Raw genomic sequence first — 16,301 nt, forward strand, 5'->3', positions numbered from 1 at the left:
GACCGTATCTTCAGCCTTCTCGAGAGTTTCTGGCACAAGGACAAAAGAAGAGGAAAGGAGACAGTTTTGTCTGGGTATAAATCTCAGTTTTCATTTGCCAAACTCGTCCTGCACTTTTGAGAAAATCAGGGCAGAGGAGCTGAAAAATCCATGCTCAGAGTGGGATTAGGGGAAAAGCTAAAACTGAACTACTTTTGATTCCCATGGAGGAGAGTCTGCATAGCTGCAGTTCGAGGCCGTTTACTCTTCCACTGTACTATATCACAGTATCACTGTTCAAAATGTTCACGTAGACTTTTAAATGCTACATGGATGTGTGGCTGGTCATTGAGCAATGCAACTTTTTCTGCCTTTCTGTCTACCTCTGACTGGGATGTCCCTCAGTGAGACCGCCTGAGCTGAGAATTTCAGTCTAAACATCTTCCTGGTGTAACAGGAATTTTACATATTAAAATCTTGCTTTCAAGATAGTTTACATTAAAAAAGATTAAGGTGTCTTTCAGCAACAGGCAGCTATTGCTTGGGAACAGAGGAATAATCACTGCAAGAGAAATGGCTGGGTAGAATCAATTACGCCAGAAATACGAGACAAAAAGCTGACAGCATGAACCTCTTACCAGCATAAATCAAATCCATTTGTAAAGGCAATGAGCTGTCGCAGGGTCTGCAAGTGCATGTGACAGAAATGTGCCCCGGGTAGCTCTCCTTGCCTCTGCAGTACTGCAGAACGTCCTTTAGGGGCTGGTCTGCTGCAGAGAAAAGCCACTGAAGATTTTTCTCCTTGTGCAGTGGCAGAGGGATGCGCATTCAAACAGCAGCGATGCAGTCACTACCCCTCCTCCTCCTCACACGGCTTCTCCTTCCCTGGGTCACACCTAGCACACCCACACTGTGCACCTGATAAGATGGAAACCACCAGCGCTGAGAACAAGCCCTTTTCCTGAACAAAAGGCAAAGGGTAATATTTAATACACAGTGCAGTGCATGACAATCTGCGTGAAGGAAAAAATTGAGGGTTTTTCCTAGGACCTCGGGATTTCTGTTCTCGGTTCTGGACATTTCTGATGTAGTGGTTCAATTCTTTCCGTGCATTTATTCTGCATCCTTTGAGCAGCTAGCAGTTAATAATGCCACAATTAAAGCCATCACTATTACCGTTGGGGATAAATAGTTCGCCCTGATGAATCAGGCGGATAACGCCTTGCAGAGCCATCATTCTGGGCTGCTGCTTCTTTAATTCCCAGTCTTGTCAGGTGTCACCATACAAGGCCTCCCTAAACTTAGAGCAAGGCTAACCAAATGTAAAAAGAGACAGCAAAAGGGGTCAAAGAGCAGCTTCAGGAGAGCCCAGAACAGCCTAATTCCTTTCGTCATCTTTCCTGTTTGAAAATCCTTCTGCTTATCTGGGTTCTGGTCCAGTCATCTGCTGGTAGCGAGAGCAAGTTTGTGACACCGGGGTGTGGCGGGATGCGAGGACGGTATCTCAGACAGCAATCTCCTTGCCATGTATATGATCAAGGGAGAGGAATTCTCGGCATACACAGGGCAAAGGTCTCTTGGGCTCTTTCATTTAAGGTTGAAGTGATGTCCTTTAGCGTGTATTGTACTGCTAGTCTTTGAAAGGCTGCCTTTTTGTTTTGATTCTATATTGTTCTAAGTTAAATAGTAGGAAAAGAGAAATCTCTGCTGCCATAACATTCTCTTATAGGCCTATTCATTATAGATCCTGAGAGGAAACTGAGAGCTCCCTTGGACAATGCTCTGATACACAAACGAGCATACATTAACTTTCTGTAGCTGTATAGTTCATTTTTGGCTGCATTTCCTTTACATTCTTAGGAGCATGGAGTCGAGCATAATTTGGTTTTATGTCTTCCTCTGCCTTGAACTGCTGTCTTGTTAGACACACTGCACATCCAGCAGCCTCCCTGCAGCCGAGGCTGAGGGTGGAAGTGCTTCGGGCAGATACGGTGGCGATGATGCCATTGGTGATGCGAGGAGGGCCAGAAGCAGAGGAGACCAGGCCAGGTCTGCAGGATTTTGGCTGAGCTGGGAAGGAGATGAGGTGGTGCTGGCCAGGCACTGTGCTCCAAACCAACCAAGATGGTCAAGGGGATTGGATGTAAGCTGAGACGTGGAAGCAGCTCAACTTTGGTTCCCTGTCCTTTGAGAAACGCCTTAGGGGAGCTCCCCTGGGGGCACATCTCCAATGTTTTTGACAGATGGCTAGCTCCAGAACAGAGATGTTTGCTGCTTTTGTGCCCTTCTGTAAATCAGGGCAATCAGCACTTCCCCTCCTCCCTGGAAAGTCGGGGCAACAAACACTACAGCGAGAAAATGCAGCTCAGGCACTGCAGTGGTGGGCGCCACGTTTTTACGTCACCTTTCACTTCCATCACCAGAGAAGAAGCTGTTTAAAGCTACAAGGATATTGAGGCATTTTAGGTTGTAATGATTAGGACTGAGATACCGCGGTAGGCATTGCCTGAACTGTCAGAAATGAACCTCTCCCCTGTCCTCCAGACAGACTGCTACAGAACTTGTGTTTCTCTGCTGCTCTTTTGCACTAACATGTTTTGTTCTCATGTACTTTGCATGGGAACAGAGCCAAGCTGATGAAAAAGATTAGAGACTAGGTCAGTCATTGTTGCCCTATCTCCTGCAAACACCTTTGAACAGTCTGACGAGTGTGACGCCTACCTCTGAAATGCTGCCTGTCCCTTCCAAAAGGTGTGCCTCACACACCACTCCCTGCTAACGCTGCCTTGCAGAGTCTGCTTACCTGGGTACCACCAGGTGCATGGCGTGGATGCACAGGGCTTGCAAGGCTACCGTGTTTCTGGAGTTTCTTTTAACGCAGTGCCTCTCTCAGCCTCTTGCCCACACATACGCTGTAGCTTTCCTTGGAGGAATAATGAGGCACACACGCACACACATATGCAAATGGATGCAGTGTCACTTCAGTTGCAACCACGGTCCAAAAAGCCTCTTGGTTTTCATTTTGACTGTGTCTTCTGGCACAGAGAAATTTGCAAAGCTAATTTTCAGCTCCTGTCTAATGGATTCCCCTGCTGAGTGTCTGTTACAGTTAAAGGATTCCAGATTGAGAGTTTGTTCTCGTCTCCCCTGTGCACATCTATGTTGGAGGTGCTTTTTGGAGAGCTGATTAATGAGCCTGGAGTGTGACTGAGTGTTTGTGCTGACATTCAGGAGGAGTTTCCCCTCCTCAGAGGAGGAAGGTAGCCCTCACATCCTTATAGTCCATTTGTATTCTTAGTGCATTCACCCCAGCAGAAATAAGGCACTTACAGGTATCAGACTGTGCAACAAATAGTGGATTTATCAAAATTGAGGAAGCAGGAGGAGAAATCCCTCTTTCTAGGAGTACACTTGTTCTAGAATTTGCATGTTTTTTTCAGGAAGAGGAATGAGCAGCATGCAGCAAAGGCTCACAATACTGCTGCGTGCTACTTCCTCCTTGTCCCGCGTGCTTGCCCCACTGGCCACCCTCACAGGAGAGGACGCTGCAGTCCACACCAGGTATTTGCTAGTGTCAGCTCTTTCCAGCCCCTGTGGAACTGAAGAGAGGCTGGCCATGTATGATCCTGCAGCTCAGCACACAACTGGGAGCCAATTAACTTGACTTCTAATTCCTGCCATGCTGCAGGCTTCCTGTATGACCTTAAGTAAGATGCTTATCTTATCTGTCTTCAGTTTCCAGAGGCATATAATAGCAATTAATTACCAACCTCACAAACATGTTGCAAGGTTAAATCCCTTTGTAAGTGATCACACAACTAATCTTAGAAATGCAGGCTGCTACGATTATTATTGTTATTGCCATTTTGGCACAGACCTTTCTCAGACTTGGGTGTTTTCCTATGAAGTCCGCTCCTACCCAAACCTTAAGCTAGGGCTTAAGCATCAGTTTCCACAAAAGACTTCCCCATTTTTCAGCACAGGATGTTGGACCTTCACCCTAAAAGGCTCTTGGAGGGTGAGCATAGCCACGGAGAAAGCAAAAGATGGTGGGTGTTGGACCTGGGCACTGTCAAGGGGTAGGGTTAGGGTCAGGGTTAGGGTTTGAAGAGAGAGAAAGAGCAGAGTCCCAGTGTGAGTGGGGTTATGAAGGGGCTGCCAGGAAACACTGAGGACTGGCCAAACTTTTCAGTCCTGGCCAGTCTGGGGGGAAGTCCCTGATGGGATGTGTATTGGACCTGGCGAGTGTCTAGAGTTAGGGTCTGGAGAGAGAGAAAGCACAGAGCCACAGTGTGAGTGGGGTTGAAGTGGCTGAAGAAAGAAAAGGCATGCTGCAAGGCTCTGGGAATAAAGTAACTCTGCAGCAGTCCTCTGCAGAAGGCTGCAGAGACAGAACCCACAGTGCAGAAAGATGCCTCAGGGACCTGTATGTATCACTGAAGCCTGGTGTGGCGATCACTTAAGGGTGAGGGATGTATTGAGGTGTCCTGACAATGTCTAGCAAGAGGGGGAGAAGTCTCCCTCCCAGAATGACTGTCACAGGAGCCTCCAGTGCCAAGAGACCTGGGGCGAGATGGGTTTATGGACAATGGTGAACACAAATTCCACACTCACCTTGTAAACTCCATTTGTGAAGCAAGTCCAGAAAGGCTACTGAACACGAAGCACTCATTCAGCCACTTCTTCAGATATACTCGGCCAACAATATGGCACTTCTCACGTGTAGTTACACCATCTAAAAAAGAGTGTGTTACTGAGGAGGTAGAAAGTTGATCTTTACACCAAGCTAAATTAGAATTAAAATTTCTTAATCTCTCACTGAATGGTTTCTCTCACTTAAAATGGGACAGCATAAATGAGATTTTATTAGAATATGCTACTCTCTCATTTTAATTAAGAGGAAAATATATACATAAAACAAAACACCTGGGCATTATCAATATTCATGGTTATTATTCTACTTGTCAGTTGGGGCAATCCATTTGTTGTGAACTGCAGCACTGAGTACAGTATCTTTGTGCTCAAGATCAACATATTCCCAAGCTTGTTGTCTTTGGCATAGCCAATATTTTATCTGCCAAAGCCAATGTTAATGAAAAATTCCTGAGAAATTCCACATTTCAACACAGAAACACTCTGATGGGAATAACAATCTCTTCTGACCTTGTTCAAAAGCAGATATTGGGCAGGATACAAAATAGGGAGATATTTCTGAACCCCTCTATCCAGGACTTTGGGTACCTGTGCTAAGTTTTTGATGCTTGTTCACTTTCATAACTGGTATCATCAGATTGCGTATTCCCCATAGTACCTGCACCCAACATCAGCATTGCTGGGAATGACATGCATGCAGTTTGAAACCCTGGGTTGGTGAAACTGAGAACTGCCTTCTAGTTTTGTTGCACAAGTCTCATTTCTTTGAAGCAGTCAAGGTGATGCAGAACCTTTGTAATACAACCATGACCATATAGAAAGGGGTTTCCCTTTTGGGGACAATGCTGATGAAATACTGAGTTGAGTCAACATAAGCCTAGGTGGTCTGTAATATATGGGCTCATCTCCTCATTGCATGAAGCAGTCTGGAAAATAAGGTCAAGCAAATTAAGTTGTGAAATACAAGCCCAGTCACGAGTGAGGTAACCTTCAATCTGCTACTGACTACAAAGTGACAGCGTGGGGAAATGGCAGGGACTAGTTTACTTTGATCTGCATGAATTGAATTCCCACACCTAGTCATCTCCCTTAGGAGTTCAGAGTATCCTGTGTTTTTTTGTTGTAAGCAGGGTAGTCCTAGAGCTGTGCCATTGTGAAATGGCTGACTTGAATGAGCGAAGATCCACTTGAATTTCTCCTTCAGTCCCTTCACGTGACCCTTGCACAGTCAGACCATCCTTCCTGCTCTGAAAAGGCTTCTTGCCAAGGCAGTCCCTATGACGTGGGAAGGATGGGCAAACCAGAGCTGTGCAAGTGTCTCATTGTGGAGGATCCCAGCGGAGGAAAGAGACGCCATACTCAGGAGACCTTGGAACAAAGCTCAGAGGAGTGTGCTGGAGTTAGTCTCATAGTGTAGTTTACTCTTCGAGTGGAGAAATGAGTGATTTTGTCAGCAAGTCAGGAAAAAACCTGCGCACGCAGCCTCTCCATACAGTGTCCTACACTGAAACCTTTCTGCTATACATACACTTCAAGGACCAGAACACACAGGGCAAAGGAAAATCAAGACTTACCACTAACAGCCATCCAAAGGCAGCGTAACACACACATCCAGACCTGACAAAAGGCAGGGCAAACAGTGTGATTTATTCCCTCCCTGTCGTCAGAGTCTGTGATAGCATCTAGGAGCAACACAGTCTGTCATGCCCCAGAGACAGGAGAAAGCCTGACAGCACACAGATAAGAGCAGGTGCTAATTGGATGCTGTGGTCCAGCTCGTAGATGGGATGTGGTGTAAATGCTCTGGTTTCAGCCCCTGGAAGGCCTCCTTTTGCCATATCCTCCCCTTTTTTTGGAGCCTGCTGGATGGCAGTGGCTCAGCTGGCAGTGAGAGCGCACCGCGCTTCCCCCGTGTAGACAAGATCTTTGATGTGCTCAGGTTGAGCTGCTACCTTTATTTCAGTTTGAAAGGGGATGCGAAAGGAGGGACAGACTCTTGCCAATCACTGACTTGCCTAAATATTTATCTCTGCTAAAAACAGTTTAGTTTCTGGATTTGGCCCAGCGTTGTTTCTGATGAGAGACATCAAACACAATGCACACGAATGAGGGACAGCACATCTGGCATTGCCTGTGTGCTGTAAGAATATAAATAAAAGAGCCAGTAAACTCCAGCTGGTGAGTTATTTGTACTGCAACAAGGCTGTCAGCTTTCTAATACCACCACCCAGTGAGAAGCGGGTGCCATGAATCACTTGGGGCGGCTCTGCGGTCCCCATTGGCGTGCTTCTTTCTCTTTGCATGGGAGGACTCGACAGTGAAGGATCATAAACACTTTTTTCAAACTGATTTGCAAGAGTGCTGTATCCACTGAAAAGAGTGGCGGGCCAAGCCAGCAGCGCTGCCAATATTTAAAACATTTCTCCGACACAATGACATTTTATTTTTGGAAGTATCTGATACGAATGTTCTTTTCCTGGAAAGATTCCTTCTCCTGCCTGCCTCCCCCGCCTCCCTCAGCCTGCCGGTGCCAATATTTCTGTTGCAACTTCCTCGCTCCCAGCCGTTTCCTACTATAGATTTCCCTCCCCTCTCCCCTGGAGCTGGTGCTCCAGGTTGCATTGTTCTGCTGGCCTGGAAGGAGGCAAAAGTCTGCATTGATGCAGCTGCCTCCAAGACGTCAGCGGGTCATGCCATGGGCTTCAATCTGCCGGGCTGGAAGGGCACGAACATGGCAGGGAGGCCTGGCAGCACTGAGAGGACAGCTTGGCCGGACGGGTGGGCCTCCACCTGCCTCCTGTCATGGAGCAGTGGTGTGAGGGCCTCCACCTGCCTCCCTCATGGAGCAGTGGTGTGAGGGCCTCCACCTGCCTCCTGTCATGGAGCAGTGGTGTGAGGGCCTCCACCTGCCTCCTGTCATGGAGCAGTGGTGTGAGGGCCTCCACCTGCCTCCCTCATGGAGCAGCGCTGCGAGGCCTCGTGTGTGTGAGGAGCACCGGGCCCATGTCAGGGTGCTTACACGTGGTGTCTCCCCTCCTTTCCATCCTCTCAGCCCAGGGCAGCACTGCCCCCAGAACTGCTAGCGCCCATCTTTTACTCCATCACTCTGCAGGCTGCCAGCAAGTGATAAGCGTGACCTTTAGCTGAGCAGAACTTGGCACGGAGACCCGAGCAGGAGCCTTGAAGATGAAGGTTAAAAAAAGACTGCAGTGCCCAAAGAGATGATTTGCCCAATTTAAGCAAAATCATCGTAGGGAGCAGCCATGAGATTTACCACATTGTTTCCCTGGTTAGCCCCAAACACCAATTTTAGGTGCTGTTAAAACAGTGGAGGTCAAATTTACTATGGAGGGCAAAGACCAGTGATTCATTTTCCCTTCTAGCCACTTTTCACCTTGAATAACAAAGGGGCCTAAACACAGAGAATGTTTGTTCTTGAGCACTGCCAAAACCTTTTTTTTTAAATTATTTTTTAATAAACCATCATTAAAATCTGGGCCCATTGCCTTGACAAAAGAAAAGAATATATTTGTGTATACTTAAGAGACGGGAAAGAGACTGTGCGCCAGGCCTAGTCACAGATAAAGGAATTCCGGACATTATTCCTAGCGCTCCTAGGGGTTGTGACATGGGATTTCCTTTCAGAGTGGTAAATAGCTCAACAGTTGTTGTAGGACAGGGTGGAGTGCTCAGGGCTTTCTTTAAAATGGGGAGAGATGAAAGCACATTATGAGAAGAAGGCCGAGCTGAATGTGTGTGCACAGTGAACCCTGTGAACGGGGGTAAGGGGTGCATGATCACCCAAGGCAGCAGCTCCAAGTTTTGCCCTCCCACAGCTCCGTGGCTTAGAGGTGCCAGCAGCTGATCTCTGCTTTGGGAAGAAGAGGTCCTGCCATAGTGTGTTAGGTTTAGCTCTTAATAGAGAGCCAAAATTTCAGGGCTTGTTGGCACCTTGTGGACTCCTCATAGATTGACTCCTGGTGTTTGGCCATGAAAATACAATGGCAAAAAAAAAATGCTCCCTGGCTTTTCTCAAAGCCAGCCCCAGTCCCAGCCTGGTATGAGAACGGAAAGGGTGGGGATGGTAGGTAACCAAAGCTGTGAGCTTCAGGACGAGACTCACCACGGTTTTTAATGAGAGTGAGGCTTTTTGAGAGCTTTGGTAACTGAAAGCACCTTTCTCCTTTCTCTCTTTTGCCAAATCCTGCACAGGACTGGGGTCTGAGGTCTTTTATTTTAAGAAAACAGAAGAACTAAAGCTGCAGATTTTATCCTCTTTGCATTTTAAATAGAAGAACATTCAACTTGGATTACTTTTTCCTGTTGGACTTTGCTTTAAGGACTCACCCAAACACACTGATTTTGCAGTGTCGGGGGAAGCTGGGAGAGGGAAGGAATGTGAGTCTCCTGATGAGGGAGAAAAGAACATTGAGCTGATTTTATATTTGGATCTGAATACAAAAAAAAATTCCCTTCCTCCCTCTTCCTGCAGCTCTCTTGGAGGGTCAGCAAAGAGCGTAGATCCTAAATCTCACCGTTCAAGCAGGGCTTAAAGGGGAGAAAGAAGCTTTGCATTTTACTATTGTCCAAATCCTCAGGATTCAGGTTTTCGATACTAAACGTTCAGCTAAGGAAGCATCAGTGGAACAGAAAAATTAGTACAGTGCAGAAGTTTGCAAACAGAAGGTTCCTACATGAGCCTTCTCATTGCCTTCTATTTTGTTGCTAGGTATCTGAATTACAACTGTAATCCTTCTGCCATATGACAACACACCTGCAAATTTCTTTTCCATTTGAACCAGAATGAATAAAGCTCCCAAAATAGGAAGGCACGTGGCAGTGTGCTTGTAAGATTCATGGAAAGTAGTAAAGTCTAAGAGATTAAAATGCTGTTTCCAGTGCAAGAGTCAGTCTCGATCTACTGTAACTGGCCTTGCTTCACCACTGAATAAGATGCCCAGGAAGGGCTAGAGGTTGAAGTCATAGCTGCATGAAATCCCTACTGCAGCTCACTGGCTCGGGAGGGTCCAAGCCCATATAGGACACATGGAAGCTACCAACCAAGCTCAGAATTGGAGACTTCAAAGGAAAACCAGAAAATTATCCGTCTTTCTTTTTGACCCTTTCCTAACATCGCACATTTTTGTGAAAACCAGGGAAAAGAGAAAGTTCCTTTGTTCATTGCAGTAATAAAATAACATATCTTCTAAAATAACCGCGTGACTGGTCTAAGGCACAACAAAGACAGCTAAATGAATCATACAGAGAATTACTCATACACACACATTTTTAAAAAGTAAACAGGTTGTGCTTACCATTTTAACTTGCAAGCACGCCAGGCTGTACAGTCTGCATTGCTGCTCGTGGAGAGTGGGAGAAAATCAGCTGATGTGCAGTAGAAAATTTCAGTCAGGCCCTAGGAGGGCACCCGAACATTAGCACTTCTCCTGTGTGGGTATGGGGCTGTGTGGCAGTCACGTATCAGGAGAGTACTGTTTGGCTTGTATGAAACGGATCATGTTTTTAAGAGCCATGTAACAGGCTATAGGCTATTGAATCGTACTTTTTTTGATATCGTTGTACAATCACATTAAATCCCTTAAGATGAATTGTACTTTCATGACCAAAATACAAACAAACAAAACTTTTTGAAAAACAAACAGAAACCTTTTAGAAAGATTTTTTAAAAGCTAAACTGATCTAATACTTGTTTTAAAGGCTTGTAATTATAAAATAGCTCAGTTAAGTTAAGAATGCCAAAAACTATTTGCTGTCCTTCTTCCCAGAGGTGTTGTAAGCACATCAGAGTTTCTGTTTCCTCACAGCGGAACCTGCCCCTTAGTTACCGAGCCATTGCCCAGTGTCTCAATCTCTTTATTTTGGGCTGCAAGGTGCAGTAAACCTGGGCAACCAGTCACATCCCACAGGACAGATGTTCATACCAACACAGCAGCTCTCGTGAATAAGGTTTGAAGGACTGGTGCTTGGCACACAGCTATTTTTTCTCCCAAACAACTTAAGAATTTTTTTGGATACTCCCGAAGCTTCTTACATCCTGTGACCTTGCACTAAAGCCCACATGAAATGCCTCACAATCTTCCTAAATACTGTCTTTACTCTTACGGCTCCTGTATGAACCACTGCTATGCAGTTAATGCTCTGCAGTTGTTTCTACCCTAAGACCTTTTAGCCAAGGGTTTACAACTTGGCCTCTGAGGTCTCCGCCTGAAAATTCTTTATTTTTGTACTCTCTGCAAGAGACTGTTTTAAATTGATATAAACATTTCAGTATCTTAAGAGTGCAGCAAAATGGTCAGCTTCTCTTTCCAGCTGGAAAGCAAGCATGTTTCTTTGAGTCAAAGTATTGGCTAGACTAGTGGCTGGTCTCATTCTGGCTTGGTTGTGCAGATCCAGGCGTCTGCGTGAACTTACTACACATACAGAAAAAAAAAAAAAAAAACCACCACCTTTAACTGACTGTGCAGTACTTGCTTTTTCAATGCATCTGTTTGTCTGTAGTTGGCTTTGCTTCCCCCTCGTCCTCAGATACGTACAGCACACAGGTACCACCATACTCAGCAAGAGACTCAGAGAACCTGCTGCTTTTCTTTAGCATGTGGAGAAATTCTTCAGTAGCATAGCCCACAGACCAAAATTCATATGCCATGCTAAAAATGTTGCTGCCTAACCGAGGGAACAGACCTCTGAAAGATCAAGTAAGGACTCCAGCTAATGCATGCTCTGCCTTGACAAGCCATTCGCGTATTCTGCAGGGCCTCAGATCTGGATTTCCTTATTGGAATCACTTCTCTGGGTTCTTAGTGCAGCAGTTCTCGGCTCTGTGCATGGATTCAGTATGGGAAGGAGCCTTGTTAATTGTCTGTGTGCATTTCCATTATTCTTCTGTCTCCAGCCTTGGTACTACTCCCTGCCTGAATCCACGTGGTGACATTTTTCTTTCTTGGTAGTGGTGTTCTCTTTGCTTTCACTCAGAGCTCACTTAGCTTCCATGGTTCTCTTTTCTCCTTGACATTTTCATACAGATCTGTGATTTTTATCAGGGCTTCTGTTACTCTGCAAGAAATAGTCAGGAGAGAGTTCCCAAAACAGGAGCTGCTTTCTTCATTTAATTGCTCTTAGAGTCACATTTGTTGATTTCCGTAACTATCCAGCACAAGAACTGATCTTACTCTTCAAAGAGCAACTGCACGTTTTATCTATGAGAACTGCAATAAACTCTTGGGCTGAAAAGGGAATTTTTTTAGGAAAAGAAAACAGCAGTGGGCTTATTTCTGCTCTGTTTGAAATCAGTAGTAAGAATAGAACCAGTCTGTGTTTTTATAACAAGAGAGAAAATTTTCATTAGAAAATTACACTGTGACTGAATTTTGTGTCCAAAGTGACTGGGGTAAATGCAGTCTTCCAGGAAGGGTTCTCCAGCCAGGATGGTTTTTCTGCTCACAGCCCAGCGACACCATGCCCCTGTCATTGAGATGCATGCGTAGGATGCTGGAGACACCGTGTTCCTTGGTGGAATCAAGCCTTTGAATCTGTGTCTCCAACTGCCCTCAATATATGGCTATTTTTAGATGAGTCTTTTTCTGTTGCTGCTTTTCATAATAAAAATAAAAAATAATTAAAAAAAAAAAAACTTTGAAGGGTTTTTGTTTTATCCCTATGCACAACAGGAATTAAAATAAATAAATAGATCTTAAATATTTAGACATGAAAAAGGAGAATTTCCTTCCCAGCTTTTGCTAAGCAGCGTAGGTGGCTTTAATGCAAACTGGGTCTGCTGCTGGGTGCCCAGCAATGTTTTCTTTTCCTGAAAGTCAGTGAAGAACCTTTAAAAGCAGGGTCCCACAAGGCAAATGCACAGCTTCCAGAGGCACCGTGCAATCGTCTCCCTGGTGCTGTGTTTCCTTCAGATGATGATGTGAGCTGCTGCCACCCAACCAACCTGGCTGCAGAGGGAGTTGCTCCGCTGCAGCAGCAGGGAGGATACGGCCAGCACCAGGGCAGCGAGCCGAGGGAGCCTTGAAGTGCGTGAGTCCCCCACAGAGCCCCTTGAGGTCAACCCAAGAATCAGGATCTGGCCCTAAAGAAGCAGGCTCAGCTCAGGGCATCCCAGCTGGAGGATCATCCACCTGCCGCCCCGCTCCGGGCTTGTGGGAAGCTGCGCTCAGACACTGGCGGCTGCCTTTCCTAAACCTTCACAGGGCAAGTGAGCTAATCTGGAAACCAGCAGGGGACAGAAGAAGGGACTTTTGTCAACAGGCAGCCATGCTATGTAGACTTGATAAATATGTGCAGTGCTAATTCGAAGCAGATTCCTGCTTTGCCACAAGCAGAATTCCTCCAAGCCCTGCCATCAAAAACATTATGTCACAGCTGCGGAGAAGCCTAACAAACAGGGGAGCAGCTGGGGTCACGTCAGGGTAGCTGTGGTGGAGGCTGCAAGGAAGCGATTGAAGCCCTGCTCCACAGCCTGATGGACTTTGTCATTAAGAAGGATTTCACAAACGATTTGCAGCCAATTCCCTGGGTCTGATTGGTACTTTCCAGCTTAATGCAAACCAGCGAGGAAACCAGCTTGCAGACCTAGTTAGGCCAAACTACACAGGGAGGTTGCAGGCAGATAACATAACGTCGCCTGGGGATGCAGAAACGTAACTGAATCGGGGACTGGTTTTTAAGCAGATCGTTAGGTTCTCTCTCCCCTTCTCGAGCAAACAGCTTTTATCTCATCTCCCAGAATAGCAACCTCCCACCCTTCAAAACAAACCAAAAAAAAAAAAAAAAGTAAAACCTCTTGAGACAGGCACACAAAGCCGACAGAAGCAGAACACAGAGCTGATCGAAAACAGATTCCAGCATCAAGTCCAAAGTTGGTTTCAGCCCATTTCTTCTTAACGGGTTATGTTAAGAAACAGAGAAAACAGAGGCATTACCTGCCAAGCAGATTTCACTGTCATTTGGAATTTGCACTTTTCTGACACATATGATCTTTGTGATTTGATCAAATTCATTGCTTTTTAGTGTGGTTCATCAATTGGGCTGATCTTGGGAGGCTCTGGCTCATTTACTCCTGGATTTATTGCCCCAGAAAAACTAATAAAATAATGCTAACTGGGTGTGTGCTTTTGTTGTGCTTCACTGTGACCATCCACCTTCCCCATTCTGATTGTGTCCCTCTCGTGACCTTCCCTTGGCCTCCTCCTTCTGCAGGTCAGTGATTCATCAGCAGGAGGACACAGATGTTCTGTACAAAGAAGCGTTTCCATGCAAGCTGATATTTTTCTTAGAAAAGAGGGCTGGGTGATGGAGAGGAGGAATTTAGCACTCTGCAAAAGGCCTGAGAATACACATTACCTGGTTTCCACTGGTGTGTTGCACGATGCTGCTTACATGACCCACTGGGAGCAGGGCTGACTGCTGGATTCGCACCAGCAAGGCTCCAAGCAGGAAACCTCAGGACATGTGGCCCGGGACAAGAGGCAGCCTTTCTGAACAACTAACCCACGAGCACTTGGTGGGCAGCGGGCAGCCAGCTTGCTTGATGGTTTGATTGGGATTTAGCCATGGAGTACGGTGCGAGGCTGTTTTGTAAGCCACCCGCTTAGCACTCAGCAGACCCTCATCCAAATTCCTCTCTCAGCTCTTGCGTTTCTTAGAAACAGCTGCAGTCCTCTTCTGAGTTTAGGTTTATGGACAGTGGAGTCCAAAGCCCAGCACGCCCACTCTGCCTTTGAGTCCCAGCAGTGCTGAAGCAGAACCAAAGCAGTTTGGAAAGAAGAGATCGGCTCTGGCAGGCCATCTGAGCGGGACTGTGTGGCCCCAGTACAGCCCTAGATGTGGCAGCTGAAGCACTGGGAGATTGCTTCATGTAGGTCACCAGCAAATGTTTTCTGAAGGACATCTCCTAGCGCTTTATCTCATCTAATTTTAAATAGTCCTAAAGATAGGGCTGGTTGCTTCCTTTGGGAGATGAATTAGGCTGATAGAACAACGTTGGGAAGCTTTTCTTTCCTCTCCCTAGACTCTTACCACCTGCACATGTAAAAGCAGATAAATAGCAGCCCTTGGTATTGGACCTCCCGTGATCCCAACCCTTCCTGTTAAGCACTCCCATTTACAGGTTTTATTATTGTAGCACCGAAAGGTCCCATTACAGTGTGCTGTGCAAGCAAGTAGTATCAAATCTGCTGAGAGGGCTCTTGGTCTTCAGGTTTTGACAACCTGGCAAATAATCAGTTTAGAAAAATGACAGATTATCATTGAAACCATACCAAAGTTTTGCTTGAGATATGGAAAACTGACAGAACACTCATACAATGTTGAGACAAAATTGCCTAAGAATCATCCCTGACACCTGAGATGTGAGAGTCAAGACACAAAGCTGAGATCTAGACACGTATATTTACTATCTTAACTGTTCTCTCCCATGTATTTGGGCTATCAATCCTTGACTGAACATCAAAGAACACAGAGAAAATGATACTCAAAAATCATAACTCGCAACCAGCAAGTAAACCTATGCTTTCCTAAAAACAAACATCTCTGCAGCAATGAATTCTTTTCATCTTCATTGGAGATGAGCCACCAGCTTAGCTGAGGGACAAGTTTCCTTTTTTTTGGCTTGTGTGCCACTGAACAGATTTCCTCACCGAACTTCATTCATTGAAGGCCCAGGCTACCAAGTTTTGGAATGTGTCCATCTCATCCAGGCAGTTTTCACCAAACCAAACCAAATGAAAGGCTCTGTTAGTCTCCCTCTTAAGCCTCTTCGGGCTCTACTGACTCAAATCACTGCATACAAATCATTTTCATGTACATAGGAAAGACGGGATCCAGAACGGATCCACATGGCCTATCCCGATAAACCCCATCAGCTGGGCTAACAGCATCTTTTTTCAGATCTTGTGAAGGTCACTCTGTGCTGTTCAGGGCTTAAGGATATGTTACGACTAGTTTGAGGGTTTCCCAATGGTCTCTTGAGAAAGTGGCTGATGAAACAAGAAGAGACCTGGGAGTCACCAACTTAGTCTGTGGACGGTAGAGGAGGAACAGGAGTGAGCATCCTCCTCACTTGATACATGCAGGCAGAGGCTGAAGGCAGAGTCCTTACAATTCAAAGAAACACACTTTTTGCTAAACTAGAGTTTGAGGGATGTCATATTTTATCTCTCCTGTTCCTTTCTGGTCATTCTGATGTCTCTCTAGGGTATCCACCTTACACTTTTCCAAACTCTTTTACTTAGGATGAAATATCATGAAATTTTATTGTCAAAGGTGTATGCTGACTTAGAGTACAATAATTTAATTGACCCAGTAATTTGAAAGACTGTTGCACATTAATATTACCCTATATTATATGCAAAATTTCTCTATTAATACGTGTTCTGGTGATGAACTTAAATAGCCAGATTAGGTGACTTTCAAATTATCATCCCTCAGCAGCTCTGTAAATATACGTATATATGGCAGGTGAGGTTGTATGTTGGGTTGTGGTATGGCCAAGTGAAACTTTATTTACCAGCATATTTAACTTGAAGGACTTTTATTTTAGTCTCTGTTTGCTTTTAATTTATGAGTGTTATTGTCCAAGCTGTATGGTACCAGAGGTCTCCCTCTGAAACAAGTCTGATAGCTCTAAATTATTGCTGAAA

At 45.5% G+C, this 16,301-nt stretch overlaps 2 protein-coding genes across 12 annotated transcripts in view; one reads left to right on the forward strand and one right to left on the reverse strand.

Moving 5' to 3' along the window:
• LOC118167252 overlaps positions 1-16,301 on the reverse strand; it is a 237,830-nt gene that overhangs the window by 59,793 nt on the left and 161,736 nt on the right. For 5 of the 10 annotated variants that reach the window (XR_004751047.1, XR_004751046.1, XR_004751050.1 and 2 more), the window contains exons 3-4: positions 4,594-4,714; positions 618-897 (exon numbers count right to left, since the gene is read on the reverse strand). Coding sequence is in view for 2 of the 10 variants with exons in the window: in XM_035326540.1 (XP_035182431.1) it covers positions 876-897; positions 4,594-4,714 (143 nt within the window). In the remaining 8 variants the exon portion in view is untranslated. Of the gene's footprint in view, positions 1-316; positions 898-4,593; positions 4,715-16,301 lie in introns of those variants that run through there. The other 5 variants (XR_004751048.1, XR_004751043.1, XR_004751044.1 and 2 more) reach the window with 2 other exon arrangements.
• Positions 1-16,301, forward strand: part of LOC118167246 (vascular endothelial growth factor receptor kdr-like) — a 131,886-nt gene that overhangs the window by 9,304 nt on the left and 106,281 nt on the right. The window lies entirely within an intron of this gene.

This window comes from Oxyura jamaicensis, chromosome 4 (genome assembly GCF_011077185.1).
Source record: "Oxyura jamaicensis isolate SHBP4307 breed ruddy duck chromosome 4, BPBGC_Ojam_1.0, whole genome shotgun sequence".
NCBI lineage: Eukaryota > Metazoa > Chordata > Aves > Anseriformes > Anatidae > Oxyura > Oxyura jamaicensis.